Here is a 20,757-nt window from a genome sequence, read left to right on the forward strand (position 1 = left end):
TCCTGTGGGGTCTCCTCCAGGCCTGGGGGGCCGGGGGTACTGGAGAGCCTGAATTCCTGTTGTCGAGGTTGCTGCGCCCAGGATGACACATTGGTCAGACCGTTCTCCAACCTCCCCTAGCTTAGTGAGAAACTGGCAGAGACATGGGGGAGCCCAGAAAAGAATTGCAGCCTTGCAAGACATTAAAAACAAGGCAGGTGGGAGAGGACAGAAGGGCAGCTGCTGTTCCCTGGTGACTGACAGGTACACAAGGGAAAGACGTCCACACTGCGCAGGCGCCTGCGTGACCTGAGCTCGGCAGCTGGACCATCGCTGCCCACACTATGGCAAGATGGATGTGAGAATATACACCCGCTGCCGGCACCCGCTCTAGAGGAACATCCTGACACTGCACCTCGCTACCTCCAGCCCACGTACACACACACATACACACACACACACACACACACACATCGCCTTCCCACTCCTGGGGCTCTCACTGGCTTTCATGGGGGGCTCAGGGAGCAGGCTCAGATAAACAAGTATCTGTGCAAACCCAGAGACGCCAGAACCCTTCTGGAGCAAGTGAGGCCTGTAGGAATGGGAGCTGAGAAAGGAAGATTTCCCTCCTCTGAGCCTCCCATAAACAAAGTGGAGGTACACCCCATTCCTTGGAGGGTTCTGATAGTAGGAAGCTCATCAGGTCCTGTGAGACATGGGGGGTGGGGAAGAGGAAAACTAAAGAAAGCAAGCTTGTTTAGAGGAGGGGTAAAAGCAAAGTTCATAAATGACTTCCTAAACACAAAGGGTGGCTCTCAATGTTAGCTGACAAAAAGAATGTCTGGGCATAGGATGACTCTGGCACTAACTGGGCATTTTGACTGTCAAGGTCAAGGTCAAGGTAGAGGTGAAATCACCAGCTTGTGATGGAGGGGCAGATTCAGTGGGGATGAGGTGGATGGAATTCACTCAAGATAAAAAGCTTTCAAAGTTGCTTCTGCTCTAGGTGCCTTTTAAAAGTTACTAAGCACTTCAAACTAACAAGGATCTGCATCCAAAAGGGACTACTACTTGATCCGTGACCTCATCCATGTCCCCACGGCAAGGACAAATACAACTGAATTACATTTTGATTCTGATGGGATTTTTCCAGAACTGCTATTTACTTGTGTCTTGGCACCATCTAGTGTTAAATTTGGTCATTGCAACATATGCCCCACATGCAGTAAAACTAGTTTAATACAAACCCCTCTTGCTAATGTATCGATTTTTTTTAAAAAAGTGTTAAACGTAAGTTATGAGTAAAGCACTGTGTCAGAATCTGGGGTAAAAGAATAATCAAAGAATGTATGGTCTTACATTCCTGAGGTTCGCAGACTAATAATGGAATCGACAAGTCAACACACACAAACTCTAGGTTCTGATATATAATAATTAATACTCATCATTGTATATATAATGGGACAGAGGAAAATGTAGTACTAAGGACAAAATTCAAGGCCTCACACTTTGTCTACGCCCTCTGCCCTTTTGCTTTTAGTTTTTTCCGAGAGGATCTCACACTAACTTTACACAGGGTAGACTCAAACCATGATCCTCCTGTTTTCACTACCAGAGTAGCTGGGATAACAGGTGTGCACCACCATACTAGTACCCTATTTTAAATAGGGTAGCAGAGAAAGCCTCTTAGGCAATGTGAAAATCAAGCTCCAAGGATGGGATATCAGGGTGAGCATATTCCATTACGGCAGAACACAGCACAAACCAAAACCTGGAGGGGTCAAGGGCTCATCTGATACAATGACTGAAAGACCATTGTGTTCCAAGCACAGCGAACCACAATGAGTGGAGATGAACTAGGAGTACCACATCTGTAAACAACCTTGAAATGCACAGAGGTGGTGGCGGGGGCGGGGGGGGGGGGGGGGGGGGGAGGCAGGCTCTCTCCAGAACAGTACCTGGCTAAATTTAAATATTTTTTAAAGTGAGAGATGTGAGCCGGTGGCTTACACCTGCAATCCTAGCTACTTAGGGGGCTGAGATCCGAGGACTGCGGTTTAAACCCAGCCTGGTCAGGAAAGTCTGTGAGACTCTTATCGCCAATTAACCACTCAAAATCTGGAAGTGGAGCTATGGCTCAAAGGGACAGCACCCAGGTCCTGAGTTAAAGTCCGACAGAAGAAGAAGGAGGGAGGGGGAAGAAGAGGAGAAGGAGGAGGAAGAGAAAGGGGGAAAGAGGAACTATTTTGATGAGCACTTGGCTGTCAGCTCAGCTCCAGAGCACACCAACCAAGGACACCCAGGAAGAGTGGTGTGCCCTAAAACCCTTCACCACCCTGCAAGGCTCCCCACTCTTCACTGCTTCTCTCACTAACTACACCGGCTCCTCAATTTAAGAGGGGCATACTGTTTTCAACCTAGGCTAGAGTCACTAGGGCCAGGTGCCAGTGGCTATTGCCTGTAATCTTAGCTAATCAGGAGGCTGCGTTCAGATCAAGTTTTGAAGCTAGCCCCCAGCCAAGTCCAGGAGACTCTTATCTCCAATTAACAGCCGTAAGCAAAGAAGTTAGGGACAGCACCCAAGCCCTGAGTTCAAGCTTCAGTACTGATGCACTTGCACCTGTACACACACACACACACACACACACACACACACACACACACACACACGGAGGAACATCCAGATTCCGGCCCTGACCAGTTCCGTTTGTATCCCCAGGGGTGGGCACTCCACCACTGGTGTTTTAGGAGCAACCTGAGTATTTCCACTGTTTTCCTTCCCAGGCCGCAGCCCTGCTCCCAGTCACCCAGCCCTACACACGCACTCTCATTAAGTTTACACCCGCACATTTCACATTACAGTCGCACAGAAGCTAGTTTTATACTAGCCAAGAAGCCTGCTAAGGGGACAGGAGTTACGGACTTCTATGGCATCCTGACTCATTCATACTTTCCAAGGTCAGAGGGACCAAGGACCCAGACCTCTAAGGTGGTAGTTCTTAACTCAAACTGTACAACATGACCACTGAAGAAGCCTTTAAGAAATACCTTGCCAAGCGCCAGTGGCTCACACCTGTAATCCTAGCTGCTCAGGAGGCTACTCATAGAATCATAGTTCAAAGCCAGCCCAGGCAGACAAATCTGCGATACTCTTATCTTCAATTAAGCAACAAAAAGTCAGATGTGTGCATGATAAATTATACAGGCCCTAGGCATTCACACACCGTGAGAACAGAGGATATTCTTAGGGAAGGAACACAGAGGTGCAATGTTTATATGCCTCTGATCATATAAAATAATACTGCATTTTTTTTTTAAGTCAGAAGTGGAGGTGTGGCTCAAGGTCAGTGCCCAGGCTCTGAGTTCAAGCCCCAGGACTGGCACTAAAACAGTGGGGGGAAAAAACACCACTCACCACTAAGTATAATCCCCTGAAAGAATCATTTCTCTGTCTTAAAATAATTCCAGTGTGTAATTGGTCTTACTGTTCAGCTCACAACTACCTTCTTTTGGGGGAAAGGGGTGTGTGTGTGTGCATGTGCATGCCAGTACTGGGGTCTGAACTTGTGGCCTAGCACTCTACCACCTGAGCCACACTTCCACTTACACAGCTTTTTACTAGTTAATTTGAAATAAGTCTTGTGGACTCTCCTGCCTGGGCTTGCTTCTAATTGCAATCCTCAGATCTGAGCCTCCTAAGTAGCTAGGATTACAGGCATACGCCACCAGTGCCAAGTGTCCTTTACACACTTCCTGATTTGGTAGGTGCAAGTCACCTCAACAGGACAGGGCTATGGCTTCCTTACTTGGTAGCTTTGTGGCCCTGGTACAGTCCTAGGCACCTGGCAGAATCAAAATGAGCACATTAAGCAATTCAGTTGCTGTGAAGGGAAAACCATCCCAAGTCTTTCTCGGCAGAGATAGGGATTCTTCACTGCACGTAAGCGCAGACTGTTTTCCAAGTATAGTCTACAAAACTAGTGTTCTCTGGACAACTGGTATGGAAAAGGGAAAAAAAGGTGTGAGTCTGAAAACCAGACCTGTTTGCTTGCAGACATGCTGAACCCTGGCTGTAAACGCTCACTGTGAAGCTCCAAGAGGAAGCTGTGGGGGAGAACTCTTCCTCAACTCATTGAGCCAGGAAACGCCTTCTTCCAGGGACCAAAGCTCCCAGACATACTCTGTGGGAGATGCTGGTCCATCCTTTCATTGCATGCTGCTTGGTGGGCCCCACCAAGCAGAGGGGCTGCAAATGTGCCCTGTCCCCTGGAATGAGGGAAGGGGACTACATGGCATGCTCAGACTTGTCATCAAGACTGCTCAGGCACAGATGAAGTAGCTTAGAGCCTAGAAAAACAAATGAGAAGTGGTCCAATAAATATCCACAAGTGAACATCAGGTGACATTTTCATTTATTCTGTTTGCAGACTCCATGTGGTTACACTCTTTCAGCTGATTTGGGTTAGACACAGATGCTCAGAGGCTGGAAAGAAGAGAAACACCAGCCATCTCCTTGGCTCAAGGCGCTCCCTGACTACTGGATGGCCCGCTGTGTCTCTCCGTGCCAGAGGCCTCTCCTGTGAAACGCTATGGTGAAAACCCAATGCATTGACATGAAACAATGCCTCACTGCACATTTACACTAAGTAATCCCACTCAGACTCTGCTAGAGATTGATGCGTTTCCCCACTTGAAGAAAAGGTACAATGATGAGCGCACTCTTTCTCTGGGGCAGAATGAGGTTTCTTCTCTGCCCCTCTCCAGACTTCCTGGATGATGTTGGCACTAGTGCTGGACACAGGGCCAGTCAAGGCCCTTGCCAAATGTGTCCCAAATACCAAAACCACAAAGGGCTGCTTATAAAGGAGTTTCAGCAGCACAAAGACTTACAACATCCTATACACTATGACCTACTTCCTACACACTCACCATGCACATTATCACATGAAAGCTTCCAGAAGTCCTTTCATAAAGAAACGCTTAACTCTGCTTATTAAGCCAGAGGATCTCAAATCAACCTGACCTAGAAAGGCTTTATTCCTAGGCAATACATTTCACAGAACATCTTTGCATAAATGCTCCTTTATGGCTTTCAGCTATTCTTGGCAGAAACAAAAGCTAAAAGTTTTTATATAAAAGAATTTAAGTAATTACTAGGATTATACTCTGGGCAACAAAAAAGTCAAAGGAGCATAATATCACAAAGCCTCATTTTAATTCTGGCCCAACACTTTTGTGATACACTGAGCTGCCTGGAAATGAGAATCTTCTTTCCTTAAGGCATAAGGATGTTCATTTGCTGATTTCTGCACACAATTAAGCGCGACCCATAAAAGACCTAAGTAGTTCCATTTCCTCTTCAGTAACAATCAAGTCATTAAACAGCTACTGCAATTTATCACGAGTATAAGGCTTTTCAAAGAGACCCCACAGCTCTTCATTCCTAACTAAAACAGAAAAAGGGAGAGGGACAATAAATGATAGAGTCTCTGATACTGTTCAGCAAAACCAAGAGATCATAAAAGCATCTGGCTATACCTGCCAAACAATTTTACGGTGCTACAAGGACAAGGAAAGATGGAAACAAATGAGATGATTGAAACAGTATAAACATTTCATTATTTGCATAAAGTGTGCTTTTTTATTCTTATTTCTAAGGAATGACACATGATATTTTGAAATTGAAGGGAAGGCAGACTCTCCCACTGTGACTTGGCAAACAGAGCTACCATCCATCAATCGATCAACTGATCAGTGTTCACAAGCAGTGAACCAGTCACACCTCGATGGTAATTCTTGCAAATCGGTACTGCAGAGAGCCAGGCGGCCTGAGCAGCACCAGGCCCCTTGTGGCTGGTGGCTGGCTGCACAGCATGTCTAGCAAGCCTGTCACGCTCACAAAGCCCAGGGCTTCTCCATGGCCAACAGCCATGGAAAAATCTCCCTGAGTGACGAAGCCAAGGAGGACCCTGGAACAGTGTGAAATCACACCTGGGAGGGGGCCTGACCACAAGCCCAACGTCAGAGCCTCCTGCACAGGGGCCTCCACAACCTCGGCAGGAGCGAGTCCTCCGTCCTGCCTCCTCACTATTTTCTTCTTCTCCTTTTGCTTTACAATCTTCCTCTTGAATGGATCGTTGTGTCTGGGCTCCTGGGGCCCACAGTAGTGGCGATCCTGCCTGAGCTGAAGCAAGTCTTCCTCGGCTGGGACACAGATCATGGTGTGTGGCTCTGGGCTGCCTTTCTGGAGGAGGGACAGGTGGACCCATACCAGGGCCCTGGGGAAGAGGTCCAGGACAGACAGGCAAGCCTCTCTACTCAGTTCTCGCTGGCTTCTGCCAGGAGCCCACTGGGCTGCCCGGCTGTTCGCAGAGCTGGGCCCACACCAAGCTGACAGTTGCTTCAGTAATTTTCTACTCCTATGTAAAACCAGAGACATACATTTTAGGATAGTTTATTCAAGGAAGAAATGTACAATTAGAAGATAAGGTGGGATGTAGAATGTGGCTTAGCGGTTGAGCGCTTGCCTAGCATGCATGAAGCTCTGGGTTCGATTCCTCAGCCACACAAACAGAAAAAAGCCAGAAGTGGTGCTCAAGTGGTAGAATGCTAGCCTCAAGCAAAAAGAAACCCCCAGAAGCAGTGCCCAGGCCCAGAGTTCAAGCCCCAGGTCCGACAAAAAAAAAAAAAAAAAGATAAGGCATTGCTACAATTAATTTTTTCATACTACATGTGGGCAAGTATCAAAACTATAATTTTTAAAAAACTAAAAAGATTCCTTCATATATTTTAGTAAAAGTATTTTCCTTCTTATGTGTCTGCAATACTGAAACTAAAAGATTAAAGTTTAAGAAGTTGAAGGCAGCTGAGCACTGTTAGTTCACGCCAATCCTAGCTACTCAGGAGGCTGAGATCTAAGAAATAAAGTTTGAGGTCCAGGCAGGAAAGTCTGTGAGATTCTTATTTCCAGTTAATCACCTAAAATCAGAAGTGCTTCTATGGCTCAAAGTGGGAGCATGCTAGCCTTGAGCAAAAAAGGTCAGGGATAGCACCCAGGTCCTGAGTTCAAGGCCCATGACTAAAAAAGAAAAAAAGTTGAAGGCAGGATGTGGAGTGTAATTCAGTGATAAGAGTGCTTGCTGAGCATGAATATGGTGCTGGGTTAATCTCCAGCACTGCAATAATAACAACAATAATAACAGTAATAACTTTATATCATTTGATTATTACTATTATTATCTAAATAAAACTTTCATATCCTGTGAGCTGGTCAAGGCAAAATGTATCCAGAAGTTGCCTATACTTACCTAAGCACACAGAGTTGACTATTGATGGCAGCAGTCTGGTTCTCGCCAGGACTCTGGTCTGGAACCTTTTCCCCCACTCCCTGGTCCTGACACTCAGTGTCCATGGTCTCTGGCTCGCTGGGGTCACGTGTGGATGAGCCTGCTTCATCTGAGATCTGCGGAGCTTGCTCAGGCGTGGCAGCGTGCGGCTCCCCGAGTCTTCTTGCATCACCCGCCTCTCTACTGAGAGCTACAGGAGATGTGTCTCGGGCCTGGACTTTGGACTCCCAGTCCTGAGTCAACTGTTCCCAGGGACAGTGGAAAGGTGCCAGTGTGCCAAGCTTAACATAGTTGGCACGTTTGGCAGGAGGGCGTCTGATAAAAAAAAACAAAGAAGAGAACGCATTTTGAACTGAAGAATGGACAATTAAAATAATTATGGCCACTTATACATGTTTAAGCAATAAACACAGAAAAAACTTTCCAAGAAATGCTTAATAAAGAACAATAGTTATCTCCATATCCAAGCTTGTTTTCTTTGGTCTTAAAAAATACCAATAAAGCATCCAGGTGTTGGTGGCTCATACTTACAATCCGAGTTACTAGGCTGAGATCCGAACATTGGGGTTCAGAGCCAGCCCAGGCAGGAAAGTCTATGAAACTCTTATCTCCAATTAACCACCAGAAAACTGAAAGTAGAGCTGTGGCGCAAAGTGGTAGAGCTCTCACCTTGAGAAAAAGCTCAGGGACAACACCCAGGCCAAGTACAAGCCCCATGACTGACAAAATAAAACAATACAGTGGCTAGGCATCACGTCTGTAATCCTAACTACTCAGGAAGCTGAGATCTGAGAATCAAGGTTTGAAGCCATCTACAGCAGAAAAGTCCTTAAGATTCTTGTCTCCATTTAGCAACAAACAAAAAACTGGAAGTGGAGCTGTGGCTCAAGTGAGGGAGTGCCAGTCTTGAGAGAAAAAGCCAAGTAAGAGCATGAGGACCTAAGTTCAACTTCCAGTACAAAGAACAATTCAACAAGCAGGACTGGGAATCAGTGGTAGAACACTCCATCGTATATAGTAAGCCTGTCTCCAACTCCAACCCCAATACACATGCAAAAAAGAAACAAAAATAAAGGGTCAGATACATGTCCAAAGAATAAGCAGCAGCAAGGTACAAATAGAAATAAATAAAATCAACTAGCTAACAGAACATATTTAAACCAATAAGATACCGTTTTTCACCTACCATCTGATCTATTATTAAAAGGGCCCAGGGTGGTAAGAGCAAGGGAAACATAGCATCCTAAGTACTGAATCCTAAATGCAGTACTCAGCAACTAAACAGCAAGAGCCTTTTTTTTTTTTTTTCTTTTTGTTGGTCATGGGGCTTGAACTCTGGGCCTGGGCACTGTCCCTGTGCTCTTCAGCTCAAGGCTAGTGCACTGCCACTTAAGCCTTAGCACCATTTCCAGTTTTCTGCTGGTTTATTGGAAATAAAAGTCTTACAGACTTTCCTGCTCAGCCTGGCTTTGAACCATAATCCTCAGATCTCAACCTCCTGAGTAGCTAGGATTATAGGCATGAGAAACTGGTGCCCAGCAGAACCTTTTCTTTAAAACCAGATATATCAGCTGGGTGCAGTGGCTCATGCCTATAATCCCAGCTACTCAGGAGGCAGAGATTGAGAAGATCATGGTTTAAAGCCAACTTGTGCAAAAAGTTAGTGAGATCCCCCAGCCCCACTACAGTCAGTAACTGTGCAAGGTGGCATGGACTTGTCATCCCAGCTACTCAGAAAATATATATTGGAGAAGCTGAAAACAGAAAAAAGAGGATCATAGTCCAGGCTGGGTCCAGGCAAACAGCAAAACTCTCCAAAAAACAGGAAAAGCTTTTGGACTATAGATGTGGCTCAAGTGGTAGCGCTTCTGCCTAGCAAGACCTGAAGTTCAAAATATTTACAATTTGTCTCTCCTCAAATCTGACAACCCAGATATAGTGGCTGACACCTATAATCCCAGATACTTGGGAGGCTTGAAGATCAAGGTTAACCTGGGCAAAAGACTTCATCTCAACCAATAAAAAATTTGGCACAGTGGTGCACCCCTGTCATCCCAGCAAAGTAAGAAGCATAAATGGGAGGATCAAAGTCCAGCCTGGCTTGGGCAAGAAAGTGAGACCCTATTCAAATAACAACAGCAAAAAAAAAAAAGCACAAGAGACTGAGATGTGGCTCAAGTGGTAAAGTACATGCATAGCAAGTGCAAAGCTGAATTCAAATTCCAGAACTACAAAAACAAAAAGAAAACAATAACCAAAAAGGAAAAAGCAATAACAAAAAAACCAAAAACCCTGCCAACTCCTTTCCCCTTCTTACAAACAGCTTGTAACCTCACCACTTTGTTGACTAAGAAGATATAATCAAGAGTGCTCCCCATCTTCTCATCAAACATCTGCCTACATTTGTATCAAACTTCAGGGGTCTCTCCCAGCCTATTAAAATGGAAGAACTGACCCCAGGTGTATCAGCTACCACCCCTTCACCTGGACACTGGACCTCAGTCCCTCTTCCCTGCTTAAGGCCTTCGCTCTTGAATTTCAGCCTCCCTACTTGATCCGAGAGCCCCATACCAGCCTGGAAACATGACTCCACCAAGAATAGAGACTCAGTCAATCTTGTCCTTGCTATAGCCCCAGAGGTTAGAATCGTTTCTAAGTAAAATATATGACAAAGGGATGAATAAGTCAGACAAGCATTCAGAGATATTTATAAGGAGATGTTCAGAGCAGCACACAGCAAGAAATCAGAAATAACCCAGAGGGCCATTGATAAAATTCCACCCTACAAATCCCAAAGAATCACTCAGAGTTCTATTTGGGAGCTGGCAAGCTATGACTCACAGGACAAATCTTGCCTGTGTTCTATTTCAGTACAACTTGTAAAGCTAAGAATGATTTTTATATTTTTAAATGGTTGAAAAGAGCATAAGAATAATATTTCATGACACATGGAAATTTCATGAAATGCAAATTTGAGTATCCATAAATACTGCAATTAGAAGACGGCCACCTTCACTTGTTTCTAGGACATCAGTGACTGTCTCATGCCACAGTGGCAGGGCTGAGTTGTCACCGAAACATGGTCCACAAAACCTGAACCGTTTAGCATTTGGCTCTGGACCAAAGAAGGGCACTAACATGCAGTTTTGAGTCCTATTTATTGATGTGGGAAATTAGCCTCAATGCATTGTTAAATGAAAGGGGCAGGTTCCAAATTAGTTTATTTTTTTAAAAAAACTTGTAACTATGATAACTATGCATACATTATAAAGTCTAAATAGCTGGGCACTGGTGGCTCACACCTATAATCCTAGCTACTCAGGAGGCTGAGATCTGAGAATCATGGTTTGGAGCCAGACTAGTAGGAAAGCTCATGAGACTCTTTATCTCCAATTAACCACTAAAAAGCCTCAAGTGGAGTCATGGCTCAAGAGGTAAAACACTCTCTTTTTTGCCTTAAGGAAAAAAAAAAAACAAAACAAAACCTCAAGGACAGCACCTAGGCCCTGAGTTTAAAAAAAAAAGAAAGAAAGAAAAATAAAAACACAAAAGCCCAGTAAGGAAATAAGTACTATCATCAGTTATTCAGCAAACACAAAAGGACTTGACTGTCAATATGAACATATAGTAAAGGACTGCTGTCCTGGGGCTAGGAAGGTGGCTCAGTGGTAAGAGTGCTTGCCTCCCATACGTGAGGTCCTGGGTTCGATTCCTCAGCACCACATAAGCAGAAAAGGCCAGATGTGGCACTGTGGCTCAAGTGGTAGAGCGCTTGCCTTGAGCTGAAGAGCTGAGGGACAGTGCCCAGGCCCAGAGTTCAGGCCCCACGACCGGACCCAAAAAAAAAAAAAAAAAAAGCCAGATGTTGTAATGCATATCTGTAATACCAGCATTGAGGAGGCTGAGGCAAAGGATCAAGAGTTTGGGGCCAGCCTGGGCTATATAGTAAGACCCTGTTTTTTTTTTGGGGGGGGGAAGCTAGCAAGGTGACAATCCAGGAATGCATCACCATGTATACACTCCATCGAGTATCTATCATTCAGCTAATGGTTGGGAAGCCAGACATTGTGCCTGTCTGGTTTCAGCAGCCAACAAAAAGACACAATTCAGCCTTTGTGGAGCCCACAGTTAAGGAACTGCAACATTCGATTATTCTCTGGTTCAGCAGAAAGCAATGAAAATTATCAAGGCCTACTGCACAGAGCACTGGCTGGACACTGTAGATGCCACAATAGAGAACAGTGTCTGTGCTTCTAGGAGCCAGCAATGTAAGGGAAGTTCTTAACATTCACATAGAAAGGAGGGAAGGGCCCTCACCCTTTCCTCTCCAATGAAAGACAAAAAGAAAAATGTCTGGATAAATAGATGCTAAAATACAAACACAGTGCTTATCTCGCCGATGGCAGGATTATACCAGTATAGAACGTACTTTACCTATTACCAGAGTTTCATTACTTTTTTGCCTTTTTGGTCACTCCTGGGGCTTGAACTCTGGACCTGGTCCTGTCCCTGAGCTTTTGTACTCAAGGCTTCTACCACTTGAGCTATAGCTCCATTTCCAGCTTTTTGTTGTTAATTGAAGGTAAGAGTCTCACATACTTCCCTGATCAGATTGGCTTCAAACTGTGATCCTCAAGATCTCAACCTCCTGAGTAGCTGGGATTACAGACATGAACTAACAGTGGCCAGTCTACATTTTATAAGTATGTACTACTTAGATAAGAAGTTCCCCATGAGATGGGGAAGGGGTTAGTAGTGAACATCTAGGTTTCTGAAATGCATGTCCACTTTTCAGTTTTCGGTCCACTATCAAAGTCAGCAAATAGCCAAGAGAAAATGCTATAACCTGGGCATGCCTAAACAAGCCAAATATCTCCTGTCCAGGTAACATGTTCTTAGGAACTTCTTGGTAATGCAGCTCAAGGGAAAGTCCACAAAAGCTCCACATTATACACTCAGTCCCCCAAGCCATCCCCACACTGCCAGTCTACATGAACTGGCACCTCTTCTACCCCCTAAGATGCCAGGCAGAGAAAGCAATTTCACCTTTTGTATTTTTCAAGAAAACTCTTAGCTTGCTCTTCAGCATGCAGAACGCCAGCAGGGCAGTCTGGAAAATCTCCTGGGATGTTAGGCAAACTTTTATACTGTGAATGCACCATGGCCTCTTTCAGCCCTCCAACTCTGGCACCTCGATAGATCTGAAAGAAATGTCCAAATTTCCTAACTTAACTGTCATTTACCAACTTATAAGTGACACTGCTTAACTGTCTCTATGAGAAAAATGGGAAACAATCAAATTGCTCATCAAAAGAGAATGAATAAATACAGAGGAACAGTAGTACTACTGTATACATTATAATATCTATGTGTGTATATGTGCTGTTATATACACACACACATATATATATGAATATATGTAATTACCATACAATATAAATGTGAATTAAATGGAGCTTCAACAATCAAGAGTTTACCAAGCGAACACACCAAGTTGCAAAAGCATGCATACAGTTTGCTATATAGCTTAAAAAGATGTCCAGCTGGGTGCCAATGGCTCATACCTGTAATCCTAGCTACTCAGAAGGCCATGATCTGAGGATCATGGTTTGAAACCAGTCTGGGCAAGAAAATCCATGAGATTCTTATCTCCAATTAACCATCAAAAAGTTAGAAATAGAGTTGTGGCTCAAGTGATAGAGTACAATCCTGAGCATAAAAGCTCAGGGATAGAACCCAGGCCCTGAGTTCAAACTCCAGGACTCACATACACACACACACACAAAGCTGTCCCATGTCCAATGTACTGTGGAGTATGAATATTTAATTCAGTTATAAAATATGCACTTTTAGAAAGGAGGAAGATAGGACTGGAAAGAGGCACTAGAACACTACCAGTGAACCCAATCTCTCTTAAGCTGAAGGGCACACAGGCATTCATTATATGACTATCATCTGCTTCAAACATAGTATAATAAAAAAAATTAAAATCTTCCCACTTCTAAATGATTAACTAAATGCCCCTCACACTAGGCATAATTGCTACAAAGATATCACTTGCATGAATCTAATAGCCTAAAATGCTGTTTATGATATCTAGCATTAAAGTAATATTTAAACTAACCAGAAAAATATACGTAAGATTTTAATAAAAAATTTTAAGTGCCATTTTTAGTACCATATGATTGTAGTTAATATTAACATTTTAAAGCCAGAAAAGTAAATTCTATACATTTATAAAGGCTGCTTTAAAAGTACAACAAATTTCTTACTGGGTGCTGGTAGCCCATCCTGTACTCTTGTCAGGAAGCTGAGATCTGAGGATTGTGGTTCGAAGCCAGCCAAGGCAGGAAAAGTCTGTGAGACTCTTAACTCTAATTAACCACCAAAAAGCCAGAAGTAAAGCTGTGGTTCAGGTGGTAGAGTGCTAGCCTTCAGTACAAAACCTCAGGGAGAACACTCAATCCCTGAGTTCAAGCCCCAGGACTGGTACAAAAGAAGAAAAACTATAACAATTTCTTAAGGTTGAAAATTGAATGTTTTGTTGCTACTATTACAAAATCACTTCGAAACCTCTAAAACTTCCAAACTAGAATCTAAAAGGAAAGGTGGGCAAGTGTACAGGGGTGGGTGGGTATGATGAGTGTATGATGTAGGTATATAAGGATATAATGCAGTCGATTTGTACCACTGCTGTGTTAATAATTATAACAATACAACTAAAATAAAATGCCTAGGGGAAAAACTCTCAAATTTTCAAAATATCTCAGCATAGGCCTTATTAATGAGAATCTGGTTCTAGGGACAACAAGTATGGAGTATCCTGTATCCAGAATTCGTTTTTAGGCTGGAAATGTGGCTTTAGTGATAGAGCGCTTGCCTAGCATACATGAAGCCCTCGGCTCACTTCCTCAGTACCACATAAACAGAAAAATCCAGAAGTGGTACTGTGGCTCAAGTGGTAGAGTACTTTCCTTGAGCAAAAGGAGCTCAAGGACAGTGCCCAGGCCCTGAGTTCAAGCCCCAGGACTGGCAAACAAACAAACAAACAAAAAGTGTTTTAACATAACAACTCTTAGTTGGAATCAAAAAAGGAACTTACGAATGGAATCCAGAAAGCCATGCCCCAGCCCTTCGGAAGCAGGATATCCCAGCCGCTTCCCCAGCCCAGCCAGTCTTCACCCGTCACTTTTCCTGGCTGATGAATCAAAAGTATAGGGATCTTGGATTCATGGGGACCTAAAACAAGCTGTGACCCAGGTACCAGCAACTCACTTCTCATCCGGTTTAAATCCTAAAGTGGAAGAAAATAATTCAAGACAAGCAATCCAGTACTAGGAGATCCTACTGGGTCTCTCTCTTCTCTTTAGTTTTAAAAAGGTAAATATTCTTAGGCTGCGAGTATAAGCTCAGGAGGCAAAGTACGTGCCAAGTAGGCACAAGGCCCTGAGTTCGAACTCAGCACTGCCCAAAAAAAAGGGTTCTGAATAAATGTGAGCCATTTTAAGTACAGAGTATTCCTTTTGTAAATTAAAAAAAAAAAAAAAAAAAAAAACTTCTCTACGTAAGAATTTCGATAGAAAACGTCCAATTATCTTCAACTTGCTAAATTTGGGCTAGAATATAACAGATACAAAGTTACAGAATGATACTGTACTTTCTCCCTGTCCCAAAGTCTATTTTTAATTAATTTTTGTATGTGTGTGAACAAGGATAGTGGTTTAAAACGTAATCCCAGGTACACAGAAGGATCTGGTTCAAGGCCAGCCAGAAGTAAGTTAAGACTCTCATCTCAACAACAACAAAAATAGCTGGGCATTGGGGCATGCATCTGTCAGCCCAGCTATGAGAGGCATATGGTTATAGTCAACATTAACATTTTAAAAAAACAAAAAAGTGTAGAAGTTGCTTTTTTATAATAGTGGCTTTTAAATTAAAAGTCCTGACTCTCATTCGAGAGCAATTTCAAATACCAGCTCCTCCATCTAGGAAGTCACCCTTAGTCTCTTAAGTTTGGGCTCAGTCTTCCTTCCTTAGGCTTCCTGAGGACCTTGTACTTAGCCATATCCTACTCTTCTATCCCGGCATCTAGTACAATGCCAGGATCATGGGAGCTAATCATTGTGAAATTTAAATTAAAAACAAACCAAAACAGAATAGGCAGGGCACTGGTGGCTCATTCCTATAATCCTAGCTACTCAGGAGGCCATGATCTGAGAATCATGATTCAAACTAGCCCCAGCAGTAAAGTCTGTGAGACTCTAATCTCCAATTAACCACCAGAAAAACAGAAGTGGAGCTGCGGCTCAAGTGGTAGAGCACTAGCCTTGAGCAAAATAGCTCAGGGACAGTGCCCAGGTCCTGAGTTTAAGCCCCAGAACCAGCATTTAAATAAAAAACAGAACAAAAAAAAAGACTACTTATGGAAAATATTAGGAAGAAAAACATTTCAGTCATGAGTTTATCACTTTGTATTTTTTCTAAAAATCTCTCTTCCCAAAAACAAAACAAAACTACAGTATGGATTACAGAATCAGTAAGCTGCTTGTAAATAAAGTCTATGGCACTTTATAAAGTATAAAATCACTTTTAGCATCTCTAGAATGACGACTTTCACCTGGCATTCATGATTGTAGTAGTAAGCATTACACTACTACAGTTACCTGATCGGAGATTTTATTCTCTGTGGCACTCTTACAGATATCCTGGTTCCAGATAAAGCTATGGGCACATTCCACAGGCACACCCTCCAGAAGCAGCTGTCTAACCTTCTCATTATCTAAGAGGAAAAAAAACAGCCTTCAAACCACATCCTTTCATCAACTGTAGCCATTTCCTACGTTAAAGTAGATTTTTCATGACAAAAAACTGTATTTTACATATATATTATACAGAAGGAGTTACTTGATTAGATTACTCTTACAGTTCCTCTCACAGTCCATGGAATAGCACAGGCTGCTAAAAAAAAATTCCCTTTGCTAGTTACTTCATGTCTAAGATGTAAATATCACAATATTAAGTTGCTCTAAACAACTGCTTAATTCCACTTTTTAACATAATCATCTTCTTCTTCCCCTTAGCTAATTTCTGATGACCTATTTTTAGTGAAATTGTTATTCCTTGCTGTAAACATACATCTTCATTCCTTTGTGATGATTCTCTGTGAAACCTACACCATACTAAAAGTATGCTATTGGAGAAGGGGAAAGACCATTTTCAGTGAAAAACATCTATATTTAAATATTAATATAAAACACTTCCTAGTTGCACTCATTTAATCACTGGGGGAAAAATCTTCAAAATCTAATTTTGTTAAAGAATTTTTAAAAGTACAATTCATAAGTTTTGGCTATGATTCCACAATGCCAACACATAAATGTCACTTAAAAGCACATACCTGGATAGATCTGATGGCTGGAAAAATAGTAATAAGTTGGAAGTGACCAGGCCACAGTGTAACAAAATTCGGTAAGAACAAAGGTGGAGAAAATTAAATTGGTGAACAGATCTGAGAAAAAAGTGGCTCATAAACAGCAAATGCTTCAGTACATTGCTCTTCTTCAAACAGACTCTAACCCATAGGGTCTCCAGTGTCAAAGCTACATGCTTCAAAAGTTCTGCCTGTCTATGAAAATTAAGCTCCATTCCTAACAATCCTGTTCTACCCAGAATGCTTTCCTGTGGAGCCCTGCCACAGACTAGAGGGACAGAAATGAGGTATTGTTCAGCCTGAGATGCAGACAAGAGATGACTTGTATTGAGGGTATAAAGGCACAGGAAAAAGAAAAAGAAAAAAAGAAGCACTAACTTAACTTCAAATTTTTTTTTTTTGGTCGGTTGTGGGGCTTGAACTCTGGGCTTGGGCACTGTCCCTGTCCTCTTCAGCTCTACTGCTTGAGCCACAGCGCCACTTCCTCTTCAAATATTCTAAATGATAGAATACTAACTATTGCTACAGAGTGCTAAGAAAAAAATGAGCTATCAATGCATGAAAAGACACAGAAGAACCATAAATGCATATTAATAAGAAAAAGAAGCCAAAATGAAAAGGCTGTGTACTATATGATTCCAACATGACATTCTGGAAAAGGCAAAATATAAAGACAGTGAAAAGATCAGGGGTTGCAGAGATTTGGCAGGGGAGAAAGATGTACTTTTCAAAGTCATTCTATTTTATAAATATGCAGACCAGATAACTCTAGCATAGGTTTTTTTTTTTTTTCCTACTCAAAAGCAGAAACAAAGGAGTTATGACAAAATGACCATTACTAAAAGGCAACTGTAGCTCTACACTCTAAAAGTACCTGTAAGAACTGGAAAAGGGTGGAAATGATCTCTCACCCAGCCTTCTAACAGTAACTGGAGTCGTCATGCTTAGGGAGCATGCAAAAGTCATATAGCCAGAGTATTTTAAAGACAAAGATGAGAGGAAATAAGCCTATAGAGTATTATAAGTTCAGTATTTTCTTTTTCTCTCCCTCTCACCTTTTCTCTCCCTCCACATTAACTTCTCCTTCCCCTTGCTTTTCTTCTGATGCTAGGGATTGAACTCAGGCCCTCATACATGCTGAGATGTATATTTCCATTGTGTTACCCTGTTGGCCCTCATGTTCAACAGTACAGCAAATTCCTCTCAGGCTGACAAGGACTAATTGAAATAATCAAATCACAGGCTGGGAAGGTGGCTCAGTGGTATAGTGGCTTGCCTTGCATGCATGAGGCCCTGGGTTCGATTCCTCAGTACCATGTAAGCAGAAAAAGCCAGAAGTGGCGCTGTGGCTCAAGTGGTAGAGCGCTAGCCTTGAGCTGAAATGCTCAGGGATAGTGCCCAGGCCCAGAGTTCAGGCCCCATGACTGACCAAAAAAAAAAAAAATAAAGAAGGAAAGAAATATTCAAATCAAAACAAACCAGCAAGTGTTAAGGGCAGCAAGTAAAGCATCAGAGAGTACAGTACAGATTTAGTTTGGAGACTTTTTTGGCTTGTTTTGTTTTTGCAATGCTGGGACTCAACCTCAGGGCCCATGCGTTCTGGGCAATCACACTAGCACCACGCTACGCCCACAACCCAATTCGAATTTTTAAATCTTACTCAGAAAACCAGTTACATAGTGAAAAGATTTGCAAATACATTATGAATAATTAATTCCAACTTAAGCACTAAATGATTGAGTGAACTCTTTCAAAGCATCCCAGAATACATTATCGCTTCAAGTTCTTCAGCTATCTTCTCTTTTACTTATTTATTTTTTTTGGGTCCGGTCGTGGGGCCTGAACTCTGGGCCTGGGCGCTGTCCCTCAGCTCTTCAGCTCAAGGCTAGCACTCTACCACTTGAGCCACAGCGCCACTTCCGGCTTTTTTCTTTTTGCTTATGTGGTGCTAAGGAATCAAACCCAGGGCCTCATGCATGCAAGGCAAGCGCTCTACCACTGAGCCACCTTCCCAGCCCCTATCTTCTCTTTTAAAATCCCTGCAATCTGGAACTACATTTTAGTCTCCTCTCTCCAGCAACAAGGTTTCTGCTACTTTCTATCACAGCTGTTCTTTTCTTTTCTTTCACTTTCAGATAAATATGTGTGTGTACACACAAATATATGTGTACATATATATATATAATCCCCAGTACACACACACATAAATACATATATACATACAGAAAAAGAATGTGCACCAAAGCAGGCAAACACTTCTTTATGTTTTAAGTAGCACTAGAACTGATTTGTTTTGTTAGAAGTCAAAATAAGCAGAGAATGATGTCAGATATGGACACACAGAAACTATACCAGAAAATTATACATATCCTGACATTGAAATTTTCCCAAAGATTAACCATTTAATTAACATAGTCTACCAAACTAGACTTTTTCCTTGCATTTTGACTTCTTCCTAAATGAGATATTAATTTTATATTATTAATTTAATAATTCCTTAAAAAGTTTACTTCTTTATGTAGCTTCTATACCAAATAAAACATAATGTCAAAGAAATTACAGCACTTTACATATATATATATATATATATGTATGTATGTATGTATGTATATAGTTTTATTTTGTTTTGTTTTTGGTCAGTCATGGGCCTTGGAGCTGGGTGCCTAGTTGCTGTCCCTGAGCTCTTTTGTTGAAGGTTAGCAATCTTACCACTTTGTTTTTTTGTTATTTTTTGTCAGTTGTGGGGCTTGAACTCTGGGCCTGGGTGCTGTCCCTGCACTCTTTAGCTCAAGGTGAGCGCCCTACTGCTTGAGCCACAGCACCACTTCCGGTTTTCTAGTGGTTTATTGGAGGTAAGAGTCTCATGGATGTTCCTGCCCAGGCTGGCTTTGAACCGAGATCCTCAGATCTCAGCCTCCTGAGTAGCTAGGATTATAGGCATGAGCCACCAGCTCCCAGCTACTCTTACCACTTTGAAGCACAGTTTCACTTCTGGTTTTCTGGTGGTTAACTGGAGATAATATTCTCACAGACTTGCCTGCCCTGGCTGGCTTTGAACCATGACCCTCAGATCTCAGTCTCCTGAGTAGCTAAGATTACAAGCATGAGCCACCAGTGTCCATTGTAAAATACATTTTAATGAAAAATACAATGACTAAAAAGAGGGTAAACTTTTAGAGTGGAAATTAAATCATGTGTTTCAAGAAAGACATATTTTTCTTGAACTGACTCAGATGAAGGTAAAGACTTAAAAAGGATTCAATATGGAATTTCCTCTTTTTTTAAAAAGGATGTGCAATAACAAGAGAGTCGAGTTTATAGCATTAAGGTGATTGTGACAGCCGCCTTTAATAGCATAGTGCACACTGTAACATTTATGGCTGCACTAGATCACACTGGCTTTAAAGTAGCAAATAAAGAGGCAGCAACTACTTGATTAAAGGCTTAAGCTCCACAATTAAGTAACTTACCTGTCATCTTCAAACTCCTTTCATCCATCTGCCTTCCATGTGAAGTCTGACAGGGTTTGGTACCCCCAAAATAAGCTATCTAACTGTACGTAGAGTTTTTAAAAGTTCTGAAATTGTAGCATGTACCTGTATTTTTTTCCTTCCAAAATTCACAAGCTAATTTTAATTACTCTTCTAATTCATGTGTTTAAGTGACAGTAAGTAAAATAAGACATTATCATGATTACTACAATTCTCAAATCAGACTAAAATTTTGGCTAGTCTCACCACCCCCTCATCTCTCCAAAGCAAACAGCTCTCTCAGGACTTTCCACTCAGTCAAAAACAAGACATTCAATACTTCAGCACCTGGGATGGCCTTGCCAGGATTCGAACCTGGATCATCTGTATGGTCAGACAGAGGCTTCCACTGAGCACAAGACCAGCTGCGGGTGCATATCCCTTCCTCACAATTAAAATTCTGAAACACCAGGCATTTTCAAGAACCCAATATGCAGACAGACAGGCTCTACTACATACTAAAAAATAAGAG

The 20,757-nt window shown here is 42.4% G+C and overlaps 1 protein-coding gene across 1 annotated transcript in view; it reads right to left on the reverse strand.

The window, feature by feature from the left end:
- Nucleotides 1–5,244: 5,244 nt before the first annotated feature.
- The window catches only part of Pop1 (POP1 homolog, ribonuclease P/MRP subunit), a 35,639-nt gene continuing 20,126 nt past the window's right edge, over nt 5,245–20,757 (reverse strand). The window contains exons 12-16 of the mRNA XM_042672995.1: nt 15,989–16,104; nt 14,428–14,619; nt 12,372–12,526; nt 7,287–7,640; nt 5,245–6,398 (exon numbers count right to left, since the gene is read on the reverse strand). Coding sequence (XP_042528929.1) covers nt 5,756–6,398; nt 7,287–7,640; nt 12,372–12,526; nt 14,428–14,619; nt 15,989–16,104 — 1,460 coding nt within the window. The 3' untranslated portion in view covers nt 5,245–5,755. The remainder of the gene's footprint in view (nt 6,399–7,286; nt 7,641–12,371; nt 12,527–14,427; nt 14,620–15,988; nt 16,105–20,757) is intronic.

Source organism: Dipodomys spectabilis, unplaced genomic scaffold, assembly GCF_019054845.1.
Source record: "Dipodomys spectabilis isolate Male_0828 unplaced genomic scaffold, ASM1905484v1 ptg000783l, whole genome shotgun sequence".
Taxonomy (NCBI): Eukaryota; Metazoa; Chordata; class Mammalia; order Rodentia; family Heteromyidae; genus Dipodomys; species Dipodomys spectabilis.